We start from the raw sequence: 21,159 nt of genomic DNA, 5'->3' as shown, positions 1-21,159 counted from the left end.
CGAGGTGGGGCTCACCCCAGGCATAGGAGACAGGACGTGTACAGCCTTAGCTGTGGATGTTGCAAGATCTGCCCAACCTTGTCAGGTTCCCTCTTGGCTCCGCTGTAATTTCTCTTCTGCTTTGTGACAATATGTCAAATCCCTATGATGAAGAAAAATTAAAAGTTAACACAGAGAGATGTGTATTTCGCTGAATAAAGGGTGTGACTCTGGCAATGCATATTCTGGTTCTAAACTTTAAAAAAAAAATCCTACTCATTTACTGCCAGAGAATATTGTTTTTAAACAGTTACTTTATAACACATGAAATTCCCTGTAACTTGGCAGGTATTGATACTGAATGGAGAAAAACTCAGTGCATGCCACGTGAAGTGTGTGTGGATGTGGGAAAAGAGTTTGGAGCAACTACAAACACCTTCTTTAAACCCCCATGTGTATCCATCTACAGATGTGGAGGTTGCTGCAATAGCGAAGGACTCCAGTGTATGAATATCAGCACAAATTACATCAGCAAGACAGTAAGTTCTCATGCTTATTACAGTCCAAGAGCTCCTTGCAAATCCATTTATGATCATGTGTATTTTAAACGTTCTTATTGCTACTATGAGGAAGGAAGAAAAATCAATTCCAGAATACTTAGGAAAAACAGTTGAAGACAGTACTGCCTGGAAGAAAGTGTTTAACACACTTTTCCCCCAGATATATGCTTTATTTTTTAGGGGAAAAAAAATTGTGATGTCTCATTCTCAGTTTTGACATTATCCATGAAGCTTAATTCTATCCTTTTTTGGTTTTGCGTCTACCACTTGCCTGCTGTATAAGGCAAGCACTCGCTGGAAAACAAGTCTGTAATTTTATTAGCAAAGACTGTTTTAGAACATATGCAGACAGGATACATGTTACGAATAAAGCCTTTTAGGAACTATACTGTATTAAGAGATATTAGTATAATGCACCCATTTGTTTTGTTTTAATGCATCTTCCTCAGGTGTATGTGCGGTTATTGTTCTTCAGGTTCAGGGCTAGTGATCAGGTGGAAGTGTGCAGAGATTGTGCACTGAGCCTGTGAGCTGCCTGTAAAGGAAGAGCATACATGCATTATTCTGTCTTAAGTGGCTACAACAATTATCACATTATCTCACAAAATTTCCCTCAAAAATAGTCACGCTTCAGAATGTTTGCTAAGGTATTTTGCTTCGGTTACAGTATTCAGTAAGTTTTTTGTTGGTTGTGGGCTGTTTTGCTTTTTACCTCTGCTTTCTGATGCTTTGAAGAAAACTAATTTTTGTGTAAATATTGCTTCCCTTTTCAACTAGATTCTAGCTGAAGATGCAGTACATTTCTATAAGGAAGATACACAACTGCCTAGCAAACTATAAAATCGTAGCCCATGGAAATGTTCCTTTATCATGAAACGTCTTAGTGCTGTGAGCCTTTTTGAGAGGCAATTAGGAAAAGGGGATGTAAAGAAAACAGAAAAAAACCAAATCATTTCTTGAATACATTTTCTGTCCTCACTCCTCACCAGATCTGTCTGTCTGGAATGATATGTTCTACCAAGAACTTCCAATGCTAGATTTAAGCTAGTAGTAGCAGCCACAAAGCACAGGAATAATACAAGTCAAATAGTTTAAACAAGGAAAACTACAACATTGATTTTGCTCAAGCCCGTAGTTGTTCCCGCACACAGCTGTCCCAATTCCAGTTGCTTGAAATGTAATTTACATGTTATAAACCAAGAAATACAACCTTTTTTGGCATGTATTTATAAAGTTTAGCTTACTGGAATAAAGGAAGATCCAGTTACAGAAAGAGTTGTTCCATTTAGCACAGATTTCCTGGTCTTTGAGCGCCAGGGGTAAATAATCCCTTTCTATTCATCTTTCTGTTTGTATCTATTGAGTGAAGTCATTTTTTTAAATTTTTTTGGCTAGTAGAAAATGTTTAGTACTGAGCTTCTTTTTGAAGTTCTTGATGTGATTGGTGTGATATGATATAGGAGTAGTGAAAGATTTGAGAGACTCTGAAAAGGAAAAGGTTAAAAGACTTATCAGAAAGAAGAAAGAGGCAATAGCATTGTTTTGTTTTCTTACCTATTCTGTAAAAGCAAGCAATTTAATCTCTGAGTTTTCTGTCTTGCTTCTGCTTTCCAGTTTTATCTGGTCCTTGACAGAATGCAGTTTTAAAAAACCCTTATAAAGGAAGAGAGCTATAGCTATATCTCTTCATCTGTCATCATCTCAAATCTTTTTAAAGTTATGTGACCACAGCTTACCCTATATCAGATGAGAATTAGGAAGAAAAAAGTATTGGATTCAAGACCCTTCTGTGGAATTCAGGTACCCTACACACCTATTTTCACTACTGTTTTCCTTTTATTTCCTGAATGAACTAGAGAACAAATGGTTAGTAACCAGGCATCTTTTGGTTTTTTGTAAGTCACCATTTTTGTAGCTTTATTTTTGGTGCATAAACTCCATAACTTCATGCTGTTCACCCTGCAGAAAAAGTGCTGAATGCGAAATTAACTTTTCAGCTGGAGGTCTTACTGGGAAGGCAAGCTCTAGCATTGGTTCCAGACATTAAAATCTAAAGAAAGTTGATATCAGCTTTCATCAAAATTAATAAAAAATAAAAGAGCTAAACACAGGAATTTTTTTTATGGGGAGCAAATCACTGATTGCCAGGAGAATGGACTAGCTCAGATGTTCCCAGACTCTCTTGTGGAGCACTGTGGTGGTCCAGAGAGAGGTCAATAGTTGTCTAGTTCAGGCTGTGCTGCTCCTTTCTAGATACTTAACTTTATTAATAATTTTATTAAGAGAAAAATAGAAAAGTGTTCTGCTTTGCTTTTAATACCATTTTTTTCCAAAAAAACTGTTTCTGTAGTTGCTAAGGGGTGTTTATACAATCATGATTGGGCTTAGACAGTTTCTTCATTACGATGTGGTACGAGGTCTGTGAAAACATTTAAGGACCCCCTTAGGCTCATTGGTAAAATGAAGTAGATCTTTTTCTTCTCCTTGATCCATCGCACTGCAATAGCCCAGCTTTGGAAGCAGTAGCTTGTCTAATAAAGGTCTGTGGGGAAGGTGGTTGGGTTTTGGTTTTGTGGTGTGGTTGTGTTGGGTTTTTTTCTCTAATTCATTATTAATCAAACAGCTGTTCCCTGTTTCCATGACATGAGTAATTCAACAGCAGCTACAAAGATTGTAACTACCTGGTGCAGCAACACCCTGTCCCTCAGCTATACGTTTTTATGGCCCACCTTTAGGTACTTGCTTATAGGTTGAAGAGAAGCAGTCAGCAGATGTCAAAGAGCCATCTTGTTGCATTCTTCCTCCTGGCTGGAAGGATGGACAGTTTTTTGGCTTTTTTCAGATCATTTGATGTAAAGGTCCTAAATCTTCTCATTTCATGGTTACAGTAATAGTCCCTCAAGGGAAAACATCTTTCCAGGCAGTTTGAAATTAGATTTAGAGGAGCTTTTCTCACAGGAAGCAAGTTAACAGCTTCAAATTTTTTGCCATGTTTGAGATGTACATGGTGTTCCTTTGCACAGTTTGGAGATGCATATGTCACAGGAATTTTCAGTCATGTTGAACTTTACCATTTATGCCTTTTCCCATGCAGTTTTCTATGTTAGACTGATGATTGTAATGATATAGTAGGTACTATTAATAGTGGGAGATGTAGCAGTATCATTTCCAAATGTTTTTTGTTAAAATTTCTGGGGAGAAAAAAAGCGATTCAAATATAAACTCTAAACTGCAGTCCATCAGAAGAACATAGTATAGTTAATGTAAATCTGGGAAAAAAATCGTACATTAATCCTCTGTTTGGAAAGTATCTAGAATGAGAAGCTTCCCTAATCCTGATATGAAAATAACATTTGTGATTATTTTACCTATCAGAAGGCAGTGATCATAATAATTTTATGCATGCTGATACAATGGATATTGGCACATATGATGATAGTGCTGAATAAATTAATTTAGCCATTGGCAAAGAAATAATTTATACAGAAATCAACAGTTTTTCTGGAAAGTATGGCATGGAGTCCTAGTCTAAAGTTGTCAGTGCAGTGAATCAAAAGTACATGCCTTTCTAAGGATCAATGAGGAGCAATATATGGGAAATTTTTTTAATGGGAATTCTGATAGTGCTTTTAGTCAAGCCTTCAGAAATTCCTGTCTGCTGTTAGGCTCTTTTTTTTTAATTTAATAAAAAGGGTTAAAATCATGCTGAGCTCTAGGTTGTGGACTAGGCTCTGGTGCCACCCATGTTTCTGTTCTCCACTCCAGCTCTATAAACGGCCAAATGGAGGGTGCTGCCAGTGTGGGAACTGAAAAGAGCCTACTACAGGGTGGTCTGCAGAACCACGCAGCTCTGGCTTGGAAGTTCTTGGCAGGATGGCTGAAGAAACAACGAGATTGGGAAGAAGGGGAATTACTTAGCATCCCAGTAATTGCAGATTGCGGAGTGCCAACGGCCCAGTCTGGTTGGGTAGAGCAATTCAGCGGCACCTTTGCCCGCTGTCCTCTTGCTGTTCTTCTCACCTGAGAAGTACAGTACAGAGCATGTGCACTGATCTTCAAGGATTTAAAAATCTTGAAGTGTGTAAGACGGAAAATCCAAGAAAAAACATTGCTTGTAGTTGGACACATCATTGTAAAAGTGATCTAATCATTCACTTATCTTCATATTAGTCTGAGAAGTTCTTTAATTATATACTTGCCTCTGCTGGGAGGCTGGAATAAGAAGCTGACGTTCGGGTCTAGGATATGCCGCCTTTTAATTTTGGCTAGTGCAGTGGTATGAAGGTTAAGTATTAAGCCTAAAATACACCTTATTACAGATTATGTAATCCAGATGTAAGAACTAAAATGACCTTCCTTCATTTTGAAGATGAATGTTTGAAGTTTAGCTAGGCCGAAAGACAGATAAAAAGTTATCTTGATAATGGTCAGTGGGAACTACAGAATATACATATCCTTAAAAAATAATTAACAAAAAAAGTCCTGCAACCAATTCTTTTTTTAATCCATATAGTACCAAGGACTGTCATGGATTTAGCACACAATTTCTGTTTAAGCCATTTACTGTACAAGGGTCTTGAATTTTTTTCTCTGCCATATGCCTGACTCAGCTTGATGTAGTTTTTTTACATTTTTTAGTCTTTTGCTTTAAAGCTTCAGCAAAGGTGGTGGTTCTGCTTTTTCTTAGACTAGAGTGAGAGAGAATTATATATGGCTGTATCGTTAAAAAACAAAATTTGAGATTTTTTTTTTAATCTGAAAGAAATTTTCATGTTCCCTTATTTTAGGTGACGTATATGATACTTGTTTGTATGAGGAATGTGTGTTTTGTTCTTTGAGACAATCTGCATACTTTTAAGTGTTCAAAAGAATGACCTAGGAAGCAGATGGAGTTGCTGGGAGACTTAGATTTATTTGTAATTGGAACACTTTATAACTTGGAGCTAAACAAAAATCTGATGCAGTTTCAAATCTAGGCACCAAAAGCCCATCTTCTGGGGAGAGCCTGTCATTGATACACCCACCTTTATCTTGCTGGGAAGGAAGGAATCTGGTTGATCCAAAAGTAGCTGGGACAAGATGTGCGTGTGCCAGAATGCTGAAAGTTACGCTAATGAGCTCAAGAAGGGGGAAGGGGGATCAAGCTTTGTGGACTGGCTGAAAGGGAAACTTTGGTTGGACAGAAATGACGGGAGGTTGGCACGGCATGGAGAATCGTCATATTGGGTGAAGACTTAAGGAGGCAAGGGCTGAACATAGTACTTTGCAGAGAAATATTAAAAATGGTGTGAAGGGCTGGAAGACCTGCCACCTGGCTTTCTATGACAAAGCAACCTTAGACTGGCTGAATGGTATGTGTTAAGTTCTTGTGAAATGCATGAACTATGTATGGTTTTCAACTGTTCTTCAGTTACGTAGAGCTTCCGTTCGTATGTGTTATACACTGAGATTAACAGTATGTTACTGACATAAGTTTACGATGTTACCTTCTGTGGAAGAGATTAGGACAGGGCTTTGACTGATTTTGTGTGGTTTAATTTGTTGTTGTTATAGATGATACACTTTAGTTATGCTATCACGTATTGCTTCAGTTGTTGTTTTCCACTGGTTCCCTGACAATGCAGCGTTGGTAGCACAAATGTACAGGACAGCACGGTCAAGTTGAGTCTAACTTTTTTCTTCTGAGTATTTGCCTCTAACTCTAACAATATTCATTTAATGTACCTAAATTTGCTAACATTCTTGTGAAAACTGCAAGCAATAAGAGTTCTCCACTTTGAAAAAAACTTGTCTAATCCCTACTACTGCCAGTTCTTCTGGGGACTGAAGCTCATTCTTTGCTGTCTTTAGTCCTGAAGGTCTGTCTTTAGGCATTGGTCCCTGAAGAACAGACCTGAAGGAAATGTCTTTTCCCTATTGCAGGCAGTGTGAATTAGTCCAATTTTTACTATGATTTAAAGTTGGGAAGGAAGAGAAGATTTGGGCCTCTAAGATTACAGTAAAACCAATCCTTTACTGAATGAGGGATCAGACAGAAATATAAGCAGTGTGATTCCAAGAAGAGGTACCCATATGGGCAATGTGGGTACCAGCGATAGGACCCACAACCAACAATGTTGCCAGAAAAGAGGGGAGTCAAGAGCTAGCCTCATACACAGACGTTATGGTGCATTTGTCACAGAAATATCCTTTCTAGATATTGACATTTGGCTGTTACCAAACATGCCCCGTAGTGATAACAGATGTTGAGCTTATTGTTCTATTGGATGAGGAAGATGAGCATGAAATAAATTAGAGATGTTAACAAAACCAGAAAGCATTACACAAGGTTAGATCTTACCCGATTTGAAATGATTTATTAAGATGATAATTCAAACCCAGCTTATGTATATTGAGAGTTTCAGTAGCTTCATTGGATGTAGAGACAGTGCTATCACAGCTGAGAGCAGAATATATTCTTTAGAACGGATCTTACCTTAAAATGCCAGAGATTATTTAAACTGAATTATTCTGAGTATTAAATACATTTTCTGTAATAGACTACTTTTCAATTATTTCTTGTGAAATCTCTTCTTGATATATTTTCATTATCAGAAGAGAAGAACCATCTCCTTTCTCAGTATGTGTCAGAATATAGTATCCCAACAGCATGTGCAGAAAAAAGTGTAGGAAGAACAAATCAGTAATTCCAACCCCAGTATTTCACTCCCATAATTTCCATTAATGAAAATAGATCTGGTTTATATTATTTTTCAAAATGCTCTTTCATGTATCATCTTAAGCACCTTCCAGAAGCGAAAGCTAGAAATGTAATGCCAACTATAATGTAGTATGTAATGTAATATAATGTAAATATTTGGCTTAGGTTTTTTGACTTTATGTATAAACAGTAGCTACTATTGGGTGATGTAAAATACATTGCTATTGAGAGAATTGAGTTGAACAAACGGAAGGTAATTCAATGAAGGTCAAGAAAGCTCATCTACTTCTACATTGTTTAACTATGCTTTTTTTGCATTGCACCAATGTTGATAGGAATATTTGCTAGCAATATTCTAAACTGATACTTTACTCAGTTTAAATGGAAGGATAAATGTGGATTAAGATAATTCATGTTAACCATCATTTTCTCTCACCATTGCTGCATCTCGGGTGTTCTAGTGATACTTCTCTCAGTCCACTCCTGAAGCCAAACAGGAGGACAGTTGGGTTGACAGAGACCTCTTTCAGGTGGCTTGGAACTGTAGCAATAGTCCTGCACTGCCATCTCCAGCGGTCTGGAGTCTGCTGTGCTTTGCAGCTTGGCGAACTGATCTACTCCCAAGAACAGCGGAGGAACAGAATGTGCCCTTTCTTCTAGTCAGCTGCAGTTTGGTCCATGCGAAGAATCATGCTTATCTTCAGTTTTTAAGTTCTGTCAATTCTCCCTATAGTGGGTTTTTACTTCAGCTTTGCAAAAGCAAGTTCATACTGGCATGAGAAAGCAGAGAAAACGAGATTCTCTTTACATATGTAGTACTGTAACTAAGTTCATACTCTTTCTTCTGCCCCTCAATTCATATGGCTTTTAAGAATCAGTTTTCTTACAAGGTGTTTAATATGGTAAAGGCTTTTGCAACTGTAGGTTCTTAGCTGTCCAGATTCTCAGAGGTTTCAACAGTTGTGCTGTCCTTCTGAAAGCATGGCTTATTTATAAAAAGATACAAGTCTTGCATATGTAGGTGAGTTTTGTCATCTGGTTAAAGATCAGTATTTAAAAACCAGATACCCAAAGAACTCAGCATGTGTTTTCTCGAATGTGTACTGTATACAGAAATTAAAGCTATTTTTTTCATAAACGTGATCCTTTCTGTCTGTCTACACCATCACCTTCCTCCTCTCCAATTTCCTAGTTAGTTTGTACGTTATAACAAAACCTATGATGGCCTTCAAACAGGTGGATATTTTTAAATAAATAAGTACATAAAGCTATTTTCATGTAATAGATTAGTATGAAAATGATAGCTCTGTGCTATGATTATTGCTCTTTTTGCATGAGACATCTTGGTAAGAATGCTTTTCATGATTCATTTAAAGGAACTTTTACAGTAGATAAGGGTAAAGGAGCCAATATTGGTTTGGAAGCCAAAAACACTTAGAAGTGTAATAAAAAGTTGATTAGAATGTCTCTTTCCAGAAGTCTCTGTTGAACTTAGTGAAAACCCTGGAGGTATGTCTGGTAGTAATTAGGCATTCATTTTATGGGTACCAAACTTTAAACTAGACATGGACTTGTGCCGTTATCTTATTAGTGACTCAAGACCAAAGTTTTAAGAAATGTTACTTGTTTTGCAGCTGGAGCAAGAATCCAAATGTTACTATGCTTTGGCCAAAAGTCCCTCTAACAAGAGAAACTCCTTTCAAGGTAGCTGCCTAGATAAATAGGGTATTTTAATCAGTATTTGAAAGATACAGGAAGCTGCATTTGAATAAAATGCAGATACAGTACTTTCACTGTTTCCGATCTTGTGTGACAAGACTCCCAGTGTTAAACTTTTTGAAAGATCCAATCACTCCATGATGTCAAAATTTGTTTTGTGAAATAGATAATTTCTATCAGAGTTGATGATGCTTTATACAATTTAGGTTTAAGTTGCATGGTTTAGCTCTATCAATAGTACAAGCTTTATTATTGGTTGCACAAGTGCCCTTTTGCCTTGTGGGTCCTTGGTGAACATGTCCCACACTGCTGCACCTGCATGTTAGTACTCAGGCACACTCGCATACTGCAGTGCAAGGTGCTGTTTTCAGGACATCCTGTAGATTTATTTTGTATTTTGTATCATTTAAAAGTACCTGTATTTTTATTAGATTTGCATGCTGCCTATATACCATACTATAAAGTTACTGATTATAAAAAAGCATTGCAACTAGATCTCAGCTAAAAATTAAAGTCCTGTTATACAGTCCTATCAACTGAAACTGGAATAATAACCGATGACGGTGTTTTAAAGGTAGTAAATTCCCCAGAAGATGCAGAAATACTCTTAAATATATTTGGAAAAGTGACTAAACACATAAAAGGCAACAGTGCACTATTATCCTATTAAAAATACTATCAAAAAATAGTTTTTAAGACTTTGACCTAAAATATTTGTCCTAACTTTTGCAGACACTATTGAGATTTGAGTCTTAGAGTGAAACCTTCTTAATTTGATAAAGTACATGTCCCGAACTGAATGCTGAAATCAGTCTCACTGTTTGTCTGTTACCACATGTTCAGTTTTTCCACAAGGTATTGCTGAACTTGTTCTCTTCCACCAGTTGAAATACATTCCCCACTAAAATTAGGATTTTATTCACTCACATACATTATTATTTTGTTAATAATGAATATTTCTTAATATCCTAAAATAAAAAAAGTAGTTGAAGATGCAGTGCGTTAGGGTAACCATATCATTTGCATTGATACAAATACTGGAAGGTCAAAAATACAGTATGCTGCCGTTCAAAACTTGTTCATCAAAAAATGTTTTGATCCAAGTCCAATATACTGCTGTTTTAGACAAGCTCTTGTAATTGTGCAACTGATGTATTAGATTGCAGCTTGCTCCCTTTTTGAATTATTCTTGTCTTCCAACTTTCTGAAGCACTTTCCAAATGTTACATTTTAGATTTTTTAAAAGGCTGCCAATTTGAAGTCATTTCCTCTAGAAAAATGAGTTCTTTGTACATTTTCCTCTCCTAACAATGTTAGTTTAAATGTTATCATAAGCAAAGAGGCACGTAACAGAGTTTAACGCTAAAAATGTTGTCATAACATAGCTAGTGTGTTCATTTTGCGCATAATGATTATTTAGCGGTGTAATTGAATATGCCACTGAAGGACGGTAGAGAACAAAGCCCCAAAGTTAAAATTCCTTATAGCTTTTTTTGTGTGTCCTTTATTACTTTTAGTTGTACTGTTACTGATCTATAAAAAACGTTATCTTTGCTTTGCTTTCCCTTTTATAGCTGTTTGAGATCACGGTGCCTCTCTCTCATGGCCCCAAACCTGTAACCGTCAGTTTTGCCAATCACACGTCCTGCCGATGCATGTCGAAGTTGGATGTTTACAGACAAGTTCATTCGATCATAAGACGTGCCTTGCCAGCAACACAAGCTCAGTAAGTATGAGGCTTTTCTTTCTTTTCATATTGTGAGCAAGCCTATATAATTAGATTTAAAATCTTGCTAGAGGCTTTCACAATGAAGACAGCTGAACTTATACACATTGGTAGTAGCAAAATGCATTTTGCAAAGGATCTAGTATTGTTTCACGTGGAGAGAGTGTTACTCGAGTAACATTACCTTTTTACCAAGTGGAGAAACTGAGCCTAGATGATTTAAAAATGAATAATAATTTTGTTTCATGGAAAGAGCTACAGTGCAATTGAGGCTTAAAGGAAACAGCAATAAAATCAACTTCAGAAAAAAAAGTAATCAAGAAAAGCTAAAAATACTTATTTTAGCAAGTAAGGACTATATAACATTTTTCTCAAACTGTATTTTCCTATTTAAAACACTGTTAAAAAAGGGCCTGGTTTTAGGGAATCTTGAACTACAAATCTTTTTAGACATCGTCGTATGCCAGAGGTGAAAATAAAACAGAATAGGAAGGGAAAATAAAGGGTTAATTGCCAATCTAGAGTTAACATATTGATTTGTTTCATAATTTTGAATGAAAAAAGACACAGAAGAAATCTGGAACGGAAGCAATTGTTATTAAAACACTTGAAGAACTCCTTCCTTTCATTTTCGAGGACCGAGTGATAATTTCATGATGTATAAATATTTAGTAGGCCAAAAATACGTGACAGACTAGAAGTTGCTTTATGGAAGAACCAGTGATTAGAAGCTGAACTGGAATTAAATGTAAACATTTTTAATAAGGCACGCTAATAGTGCAGAATGCCTAGAGGTGTAAGCTAGGTCATCTTCTCTGCGTTTTCATTCAGTTAAAGTCTGGATGTTTTCTGACATGTTCCAGCTAAACACAGATTATATTCTATTTGAATTCAAATTATTATTTTTTTCATCAAAACATGTCTCATAAACAGTGGATTAGAAAAATATTAGGAAATAAATCTGTTAATAATTTAATTAATTGTGTAATTAACAGATTATAAAAAAATCAAAACCCAAGAGTCAATAATAAAGTCAAATTATGCTGACTGTTGGCAGCTTCTCAGTGCTTCCAGATTAAGACCAGTTATAATTACCCGTGCAAGAGTTTATTCTAGCCAGGAAACAGCTACCTGTAGTTAGAAAGCGTACAGATACAAGACTTTGACCAGCGCTCACAGGTAGCTGGCTGTCCTGTGAGTAAGGAGTCATGCTTCAACAAAGGCAAGATAGAGCAGTAGTAGATCAGAATATATACAGGCCTTCTCTGCTGTTAAGTACCGTCTTTAAGTTTAAAATCTATGGCTTTTTACAAGAAAATGAATTTAAAAAAGCCCCAAACCAAGCTGAGTACTTCCAGATTCTAGAAAGGACAGTAAAGATACTCACATGTTCCTGATGGGTGCCTGGATGCTTTTCAGAATCCCACTGGGGTTTTTTAATTAGTTCTAATGTTCTCAATTTCTTTTCAACTTCTTATTTCTCCCTGACATTTTTATTTATAGGTTTGAATGGTAGTAAAACTACAGGAAAGCCAAAACTTGGAAATGTGCTTTCTGGTCACAGTGGCAGATCTGCATGTGTGCATGTATTTATGTACATGCTCATTTTAACAGAAATGTAGTAATGACTTTCTTATGTATTACTAGAAAGAAAAGCCTAAGAGTATAATCTCTGTATTTAGGGTAGTAACACTTGGCATCTAATAAGAATTGAAGGGTAGATTATGCCATGATGCACAAGCACATGTTAGAAAGAAGAGATAAATGACATGTAAGATAGAATACAAATAGTCAATCTTTTCTTAGACAAAATACATTTTCTGCACAACTTAATCCTGAGAATTAAGGTCTAGGTTTTTGCCTGTTCTCCCACTTTTTTCCTTTTCTCCCTTCTAAAAAGTAGTATCTACCTCTATGTACTTGTGGAGCTGAGGCGTGTCAGTTCACATTAACCAGGACGTGCAAATGATTTAGAAAATTGTCCCTCTCTATTTTAGAAGTTTAGCAATTTGGGGTGGGGGGAGCAGAAGGGCCTTCAATATATTTAATTCAAATCGACAACTCTCTGGTCACCTTTTTTTCCCCCATGGTCTTGTAGGTAGGCGCTTGCGGAGCTGATGAGCCTATTTTAGGTGCGATTTGGATGTATGTTGTACACATTAAATGTTTCCCCCCACATGTGTTATCTCTCCTGACACTGACAGGTACCAAGTTACCACGCTGATTTTTTTTTTTTTTTTCTTTTCAAGTTGAGACGACAATGATTTGGAAAGAGGTAGTGAAATTTTTTGCGAAGTGTTTTGCATCTTTTTTTTTTTTTTCCTAGCCTTCCTGAACTTTCCTAAAATGTAATAGTAAGTAACTTTAAAACTTCTACTACATCACCCAGTAATTTTCTGTACTAGTAGCCAGAGTAGTGTTTGTCAAGAAGCAGTTCCAGTTTCTTTTGCTGGGTGTCTCCAACCCTGATGCTGAAATACATGTTGGAAATACATGTTGTTCTCTTCAAGGTCTTTGGTAACTTGGTTTTTGTGTCAACATTGTCTTCTCATGGGTTCACGTTTGCTTTGTGCTTCCTTCATGCTGTCACCCTGGCTTCCTTCTGTAGTTAGTTTTAAATACCCCCAGCCAGAGCCAGGGCTGCTCCAGGTGTGAGCGGATTTGTTTGTTTTTATTTTTAAACAGAATACAATAATACGCCTATAAATTATCCGTACCATTTCTCAAGCAGAATCAGGAGGCAGGCAAAGGGATGTATGTGCCAAGTGAGGGAGCAAGAGTGAGATCATTAGCAGAATGAAATCAGGAAGCACGAGCTTGATAAAACACAAGGCGATGCAGGGTGATGTTACTCCACAGCAGTCTTTACAGGCAGAGAGTCCTTTAATGTGGTGAAGGGGAGGGGTGTACTTGAATGATGATCACGGAAGAATGTCCCAGCACCTGCATTTTTGAATGTATGAGTAATGGTGCTCAGGGGAATGAAAAGTGCTTAAAATGTGTAATGTAAGTGCTGCCCTAACAGATGAGGATTTTAGAAATACAACAGAAACAATGAATAAATGATACAGGATGCATGAAGTTAGGCACGACTTGTTAAAAGTTGTAACATCACCTATGGTGATAAAGAAGTTGCAAGCAAGAAGGATGAGGTAATACACGTAAATATTCTGTCTGTGGTGCACCTAGTAGCTAACTTCAGTCATTCTTTAAAAAGGCAGCAGCTACTGTAGGATTTTTTGCTTTCTTTATTATCGCTACCTTGGCTGCCAAACTTGAGCAGATAAAGAGCACTAAACTGTTATATTGTTTATTGTCTTTCATTCTAAAGTGAAGAGGCATCACTCCAAATCCAAATCTTTAGATTCAAGAAGCCATCCAGGATTTAAGTGGCTCATGAGAAAGAGTCAGTTAATGGCACGTAACTTTCACATGAAGGAGGAAGGAATCTGATAAGGAGCTTTTATGTTAGAAATTAGAGTTTTGTCTGCAACATTCATTCAGAAACTATTATCAGCTGTCTTTTGACATCTGTATACATGAAAACGTTTTTGTACTTCAGAAAACGTTGTAGAAAATTATGCCTGTTACCACCTATACAGTATTTGGCACACAAATATTTTTTTATACTGGTGTATATTCTGTATGAACTTTATGTTCAAGGGTTAGTTCTGTTTCCAGACTATGTTAGGAAAGTACAAATATGAGTTTCTAGAAAGTAGAGCTAAAACTTAAAATGTGAGAAGGTATCTTCAACAAATAGTTGAAGATTCTTGTAGTGGGGAGAACCTTAATATGTAACAGATTTGATAGGAGTTAAAAATGAGGTTATGAATGAGATGAAACTCATGGAGGGAAACAAAAGCAATCAGCACCTGAAATATATTTTTTTTTCTTGAGTAGTAAATCACCAGTATATTTCACTCCACAGGTGTCATGTGGCAAACAAGACCTGTCCAAAAAATCATATCTGGAATAATCAAATTTGCAGATGTTTGGCACAGCACGATTTTGGTTTCTCTTCTCACCTTGGAGATTCTGGTAAGCAGTTTTGCTTAAATGGTTAAGTGTAGTTCCATGTTTTGGTTTACCTACAGGAGAAAGTAAAAACATGAGAAGTAAATAGTTGAATCTTTTTCTTTATCAATACTTTTACTGTCTTTTGGCATAGGTTTGTTCTTGAAACACCTTAAAGGCACAAAGTTGATACCATTTCTTCACTTAAAAATATGGGATGGGTAGACACAAAATTCTGATAGTTGTGCGACTTCTCTGCTGTATTTCTAGACACATCTGAAGGATTCCATATTTGTGGACCAAACAAAGAGCTGGATGAAGAAACCTGTCAGTGTGTCTGCAAAGGAGGCATGCGGCCCTCAAGCTGTGGACCTCACAAAGAATTAGACAGAACGTCATGTCAGTGCATGTGCAAGAACAAACTTCTCCCTGCTTCCTGTGGGCCCAACAAGGAATTTGATGAAGATAAGTGCCAGTGCGTATGTAAAAAGACCTGTCCTAAACATCAGCCACTAAATCCTGCAAAATGCATCTGTGAATGTATAGAATCTCCCAATAAATGCTTCTTAAAAGGAAAAAGGTTCCATCACCAGACATGCAGGTAACAACTCAGTCTTTAGCCCTTTCATTGTGTTCAAAGTATAAAATTTGGGGTTGTGTCATTAGCTGCCTTGATGAATTGCTTTGTAGTCTTATGTAAACAGTAAGCCTCTCTTCAATTCAGTTTTATCTTCTATGACTTCTGTCATCTTTAAGAGGAAGCTACTAGGCAGAGTAAGTATTTTAAAGCATGTTTAGTTTCTTGTACTCTTACTACTACTTCATGTGATTTATTTTTTTTCTTTTGATGAAAATGAGCGGTAAGTTCAAGCTCCATGGATTTTTTTATGCTACTTAAAACCCCACTCTGGTTTTTCCAAGAACTGAATATTGCAATTCAAAGAACTCAAATATTCCAAATTGGATTTCAGGGGTTAGTTCTGAGCATACCATCATTCATTTTCACTTCCTAAATTTTTGCATATCCTTCATTTCGCTCAACTGCTACTGAAGATTTATGAGTGCATAAAAACTCTAGCCCTGGGTGACTTCTGTGAAAAGTAGACATATATAACTATAAAACAGACCACCCACATTCATCATTTAAAGTGGGACTCGGTAAGGAAGAAAACTCCACATTTTCTTTATATATCACAGGAGCTTTTCCTTCCACGACTGCTACACCCATAGCGGTAGCAGTCTGCATATAAAAATGTGAATGACTTCAGGTTCTGAGAAACAAATAAGATTAGTTCTGCTTTGTATATTTTATGAGGAAAGTTTTCCTGTGAAGTGAATTTGTTAAAACAGAAAAAATGCCTTTTAGAACAGAAAGATCACTTATTTATTAATATATGGGGAATTATTTCTATTATATTAATGACAAATAACAATTCCAGAACTGTTTCAGGCACAGGAAAAAAATAGAAAATTGGGACATTTAAATGTCTGTGGTGATTTGTAGCTTATCAAAAGTAAACCTTATAGGTTTTTTTTAATATAACATGTAATCAGTTGGCGTAAATATATTGCCAGATGTACGTACATTAGTTCATCTTGAATAAAGAAAAATGTCTAATATTAGGAATGAGACCTGTACTGAAATCTCTAAAATAGGGGAAAAGATTAATAATAACTGGCATGATCTGTGTTCCTATGTCTGGCCTTTTGAGTGGCTAGAAGAGTTGTTAGAAACAATAAGAAATAATTTCTTCTTTATCGTTTAGTTCTTATTTCAATTTTATGTTTGCGAAGGAGAAGAACCCAACCTGATTACATGAGCTTTAGCATGGTACAAAGCCTTAGCACTACTCTAGTGTGTCCTTCCAGCAGTGCTACACATAAAAAGCACGTGGATCTTAAGAGAACATTCACAACTGGAAAATTCAGGCATTTTAAAAGCTAAGAAATGCCATAAGAAATATCTGATGCCACCTCTATTAATTTAAAGATTTCGAATTTGAAGGAGGAAAATGAGCCCAGCTTTTCTCTGTGGTGGTGTGGTTCAATACGATGAAGAGTTTTAATCTCTCTCTCACTTCCAAGGACAACATGATATAGGATGCTTTTAGCTGTTTCTCTTTTCTAAGCAGTTTGTCTTTGTGTGGAGAAAGAAAGATCTGTACATGGTGTTAACTCTGTAGCTCTACAGCCAATATCCCTGTAGATCTTAGTGCTGTCAAGGAAAACAGAAGATGCAATCTCTCCTCTGTATTAAGAAAGGAGGAGCATAGGTTTCTCACATTCTGGCTCTGACCACCAAGCTTTCTCTAAAAGGAATAAAAACCCTGCAACATCCTGTTTGTGTTTGAAAAAAAAATCCCTGGCTGTTATGAGACCGCGTAAATGGAGGTACCACTGTAACTTTATGCGAGATGCCTGAGACCTAGCTGTGAGCAGAACCCTGTAGCTGAGTCCTAGGCAGCTTCTCCTGCAGAGACGTAGGCCTGGTGTGTTCTGGTTTTGAAGCACCAATACTTTTATGCAGCATACCTAAAATGCCTCTGCCTCTAATGTTATACCCTGCTCCAGAGAAAAGGAATATAAAGTCATTTACAAAGTACAGAGCAGGAAGGAAAAAAAAAAAAAGGGCAAAGAAACCCACCCCAAAAACCCCCCACTGTAAAGCATACTGGCTTTTAAGGTGATCATGCTGTTACCACCACTGAAAGTAGCATTTCTACTTCAGTTTCATGTGTGGAGTTGTTAGACTGTCCAAAATTACAAACCTGGGCATTCAGTAGCAAAACCCCACACTTACTGACCATCAAGAGAAAGTTGTCACCGACTCACCCAGCATTATGCACATTGACTGAACATCCACCTTAGCCCCAGCATGCTCGGATTGGCCTCATCAAAACAGACATCTGTCACAAGCAAGCACTCTGTAAACAGCATTCAGCCCAAATCTTTTGAGAGACGTGATCTATTGTTCAGCAGAGTTTCCTAAGGAAACCACATTTATAGAGTTACAATGACTCTGCTACTATTCACCCTGTGCTATCGCCTCAAAAATTTATTTTGGTCGGTTTTGGCAGGGCCAGATAACTAGGCACCTCAGCTGCAAAGCATTTTAGAGGAGGAGAGGGGCTTTCTTGTTCAGGGGAGATGTCCCAAATAAGGATAAAGCTGCAGTAACCCGACCTTGACTGCTGCTAGACGCAGACTCGCATGGGAGAGATGCTTTATAGCACTGTCAACTGTAAGTTAAATTGAAGTTCACAGTTCACTAGGAGGCACGAATCCTAAACAAAGAGAACTCCTCATATTTAATGATTACATGACTGCTCTTCATTTTGTGCAACATGTCAGAGGTGGGAGGAAGAGTTTGGCTTCCCCCCCGCCCCCCCCCTTAATCTTTCTCTTATTTCATTCTACGGTCATTCATTACATTAAATAGTCTAACTACCATGGCAGAGACGGGCAAAACGGCAAGTGAGTTCAGTGTTTTATCCATGACATCTCTATGGTGTACCTTTTTGCTAGATCAGTCCTACTGCTGGTTGCTCATTTGCTCAGAGTACTCGATCCTTTGGCAAGCATGCGAGACCGTAAAGTTCACTTGCTTTCTCTCTCAAGTGACACTGTGATTTTTGTTGCCTTTTACCACTGTTTCCAAACTTTGTTGAGCAAAAGATCAGTAGGGCTTTGAGAGATGCCCATGAGCTGTTACACTCATCTCAAATATATTAAGTGGCCCAAAATTATGTTACTCCCTTAATTACAGAGACCACACTGGTGAAATAATCTATGATTAATGACATTGAAAGCACTGAACAAGATGTGACTAGTTAATAACTGTCGTGTTTGCAGTCTTCCTCATTCCTCATTGTTTTCCTCATAGCCAGGTTCATTGGTTGAACTAGCTGGCTTGAATTAATGTAACTGTAACCAGACCTCATATCATAAACAAATTATTGCAAAGTAGTAACTTGGTATCCAAAACAAGCACACAACACATTAACTTATCTGCAACAATAACAAGAGTAGCCACAAGCCTGAAACAAGAATTGCCTAGGGAAGAGTATAGTGACATTGCCTTAATGCAGTGTCCTGTAGTGTCTTTGAACTGAAGTAAGTATGAATTACAGTAATATATCATAGTATCAGTGTTTCACAAACAGGCACACATAATTTAAATACAAGACTTAAGTAGAACCATGTTGAAATTAGAAACGTATACTTTAGTCTCTTGACTCATTGCCAGCGTCTGAAAAAAACCCCAGACTTGTACTTTGTCTCCATTATATACCAGAAAGTATTTAGCATTGTTATTGTAAGGTTATTTTAGGTCAAGTTCTTGTTTTAATAGAAAAATAAAATAGGAAAAGGAAGAGTTCAGGGACAACGACAGATACTATCTTTGTAGAAGTTCTATTTTTCAGTCAAGGAATCTGTGAAGAAAAATTCTGCTGCTTCTGAGGTAGATGTGACTTGTGGTTTAATGCTCTATTTCTGTTAAACTTACTTTAATCAAATACAGACTATTTCTGTGCAGGCTCTGATCTTACTTCACAATGCACAGAGATGCAATATGAAATGTAGAAGTATCCCCACTGGCCTCAGAGAGTAGCTATAGGAGTTTGCAACTTGAAGGAACTACGTTCTCATTTTCGAGGTCACAGTCCCAGTGCAGCATAGGCAGATGAATCTCTCTCAGGTTGATTGCAGTAATGAATAAGGTGAGAAACAGTCCTGGGTCAGAAGATGGTAGATTTGATTATCACCTGATTCTGGATTGCCACCTTAGACTGGCAGCATGCAGTAGGTCGTAACACACCAATTTTGAGTACAGAAAAATATTACTGTATATTCAAAATTAGATTTTGAAAAGTACTGGTCAAGATTAGAATGAGACTACAACCAGGAAATATGTTAAAAATATTCATGATTTTATTCAATGGAATCGTTTCTCTTCAATAACATTCGTTATTCTTTTCGTTGTCTTTTGTGAAGAACAGTCCAGTTGAAAGTGATTACAGGAACATAAACAGAAGTTAAAAGATGTGTGTTTGTAGGAATTAAATATCCCATTAACAAATGGCAGTCTAAATGCACACCGATTCTACTCCAGGGTAATATAAAGGATCATGTTTCATTAATGCCAGCTTTTTTCTCTTCTTCAGTTGTTACAGACCGCCGTGTACAGTCCGAACAAAACGCTGTGATGCTGGATTTTATTTTAGTGAAGAAGTGTGCCGCTGTGTACCCACATATTGGAAAAGACCGCTTATGAATTAGTGAAGAGAGCACTACTTGCTATTTTGGTGTACATTTTTCCATTAGAACAAAAGAAACTTTGCTAATATTTGGAATTAAGTGTTCACCAGAGACCCTGTGGGGCTTTCAGAGACATTGTTGCTTTTCTCAAGATGTGGAAAGCAAATGTAGAAAATAACTGGGGTTCATGTTTTGTAAAGAACTCAATAAGGACTTATTTTCTGCCAATGACCAAACAGCCTAGGTTCTCCTTCTTGTGATTTTTTTTTTTTAAAGAGATAATGACTATATAATTTATTTCCACTAAAACCATTGTGCAGCATTTCTGTTTATAGCAGTAACAATTGTTAAAGCTCACTGTGATCAATATTTTTATATCATGCAAAGTATGTTTAAAATAAAATGGAAATTGTATTATATAATGGTGAGAATGTTTAATCATTTGCCTATAGAAAGGAACTACGGTTCAGCTTTATTGTCAGAGTTCTTAAAAGGGGGGGGAAGCGGTTAAGAAAAAGCACTTTTGTGAAAGGAAGGCTATGGACATTTTCTCATATATGTTATGTATGTCATTTGAAATATGAAGAGTTATACGTAGTGTTTCACGAGCCAGTGATATTTCTGTCTTTAGAATGAAACTAGCAAAGCAAGTACGATTAATAAGTAATGAAAAATATTGGAGATCCTGCACATTGCCCAAGGATAAGGACTATGTGCAATGGACATCAGCAACTACTCACATTCCAATATAAGTGGCTTTTATTTCTTGTTAGCACTCCTAAAGAATAATATAAAATAATGTCTGTTTAAGATTAGTAGGAAAGTGGAAATGTCAACTATGCTTTTTATTTGGTATTACAGGCTCTGTTGTAAAATTTACAACTACATAATTCAGAATGCTTTTATGCACTTTTTCATATAGTCAGTCAGGTATCTTGGTCAAAAATGTGTGTGTGTGCAAAAATACATCGAAGGAAAATAATATGTTTTACATTCCGACGGGGACACGAAAGGACTTCCACTAATCCAGTATGGGTTGACATCATCTCTATATAAAAAATGGTTAGGACTTCTCAGTGTTAAAGAGAATGTGAAATCAAACATCTACAGCTCTAAAAAGAGGTAAGATTTTTAACTTGCGTGGGAAGAACAGTGTGCATAGAAGTTGTTAAATTATGGAAACTTTATTGGATGCAGAA

The 21,159-nt window shown here is 36.8% G+C and overlaps 1 protein-coding gene across 1 annotated transcript in view; it reads left to right on the top strand.

The window, feature by feature from the left end:
- VEGFC (vascular endothelial growth factor C) overlaps nt 1-20,340 on the top strand; it is an 81,173-nt gene extending 60,833 nt beyond the window's left edge. The window contains exons 3-7 of the mRNA XM_075420141.1: nt 328-518; nt 10,533-10,684; nt 14,616-14,725; nt 14,972-15,302; nt 19,867-20,340. Coding sequence (XP_075276256.1) covers nt 328-518; nt 10,533-10,684; nt 14,616-14,725; nt 14,972-15,302; nt 19,867-19,981 — 899 coding nt within the window. The 3' untranslated portion in view covers nt 19,982-20,340. The remainder of the gene's footprint in view (nt 1-327; nt 519-10,532; nt 10,685-14,615; nt 14,726-14,971; nt 15,303-19,866) is intronic.
- Nucleotides 20,341-21,159: the final 819 nt, after the last annotated feature.

This window comes from Opisthocomus hoazin, chromosome 5 (assembly GCF_030867145.1).
Source record: "Opisthocomus hoazin isolate bOpiHoa1 chromosome 5, bOpiHoa1.hap1, whole genome shotgun sequence".
Taxonomy (NCBI): domain Eukaryota; kingdom Metazoa; phylum Chordata; class Aves; order Opisthocomiformes; family Opisthocomidae; genus Opisthocomus; species Opisthocomus hoazin.
The sequence above is the reverse complement of the archived record's forward strand: the minus strand, read 5'-3'. Positions and strand labels throughout refer to the sequence as shown.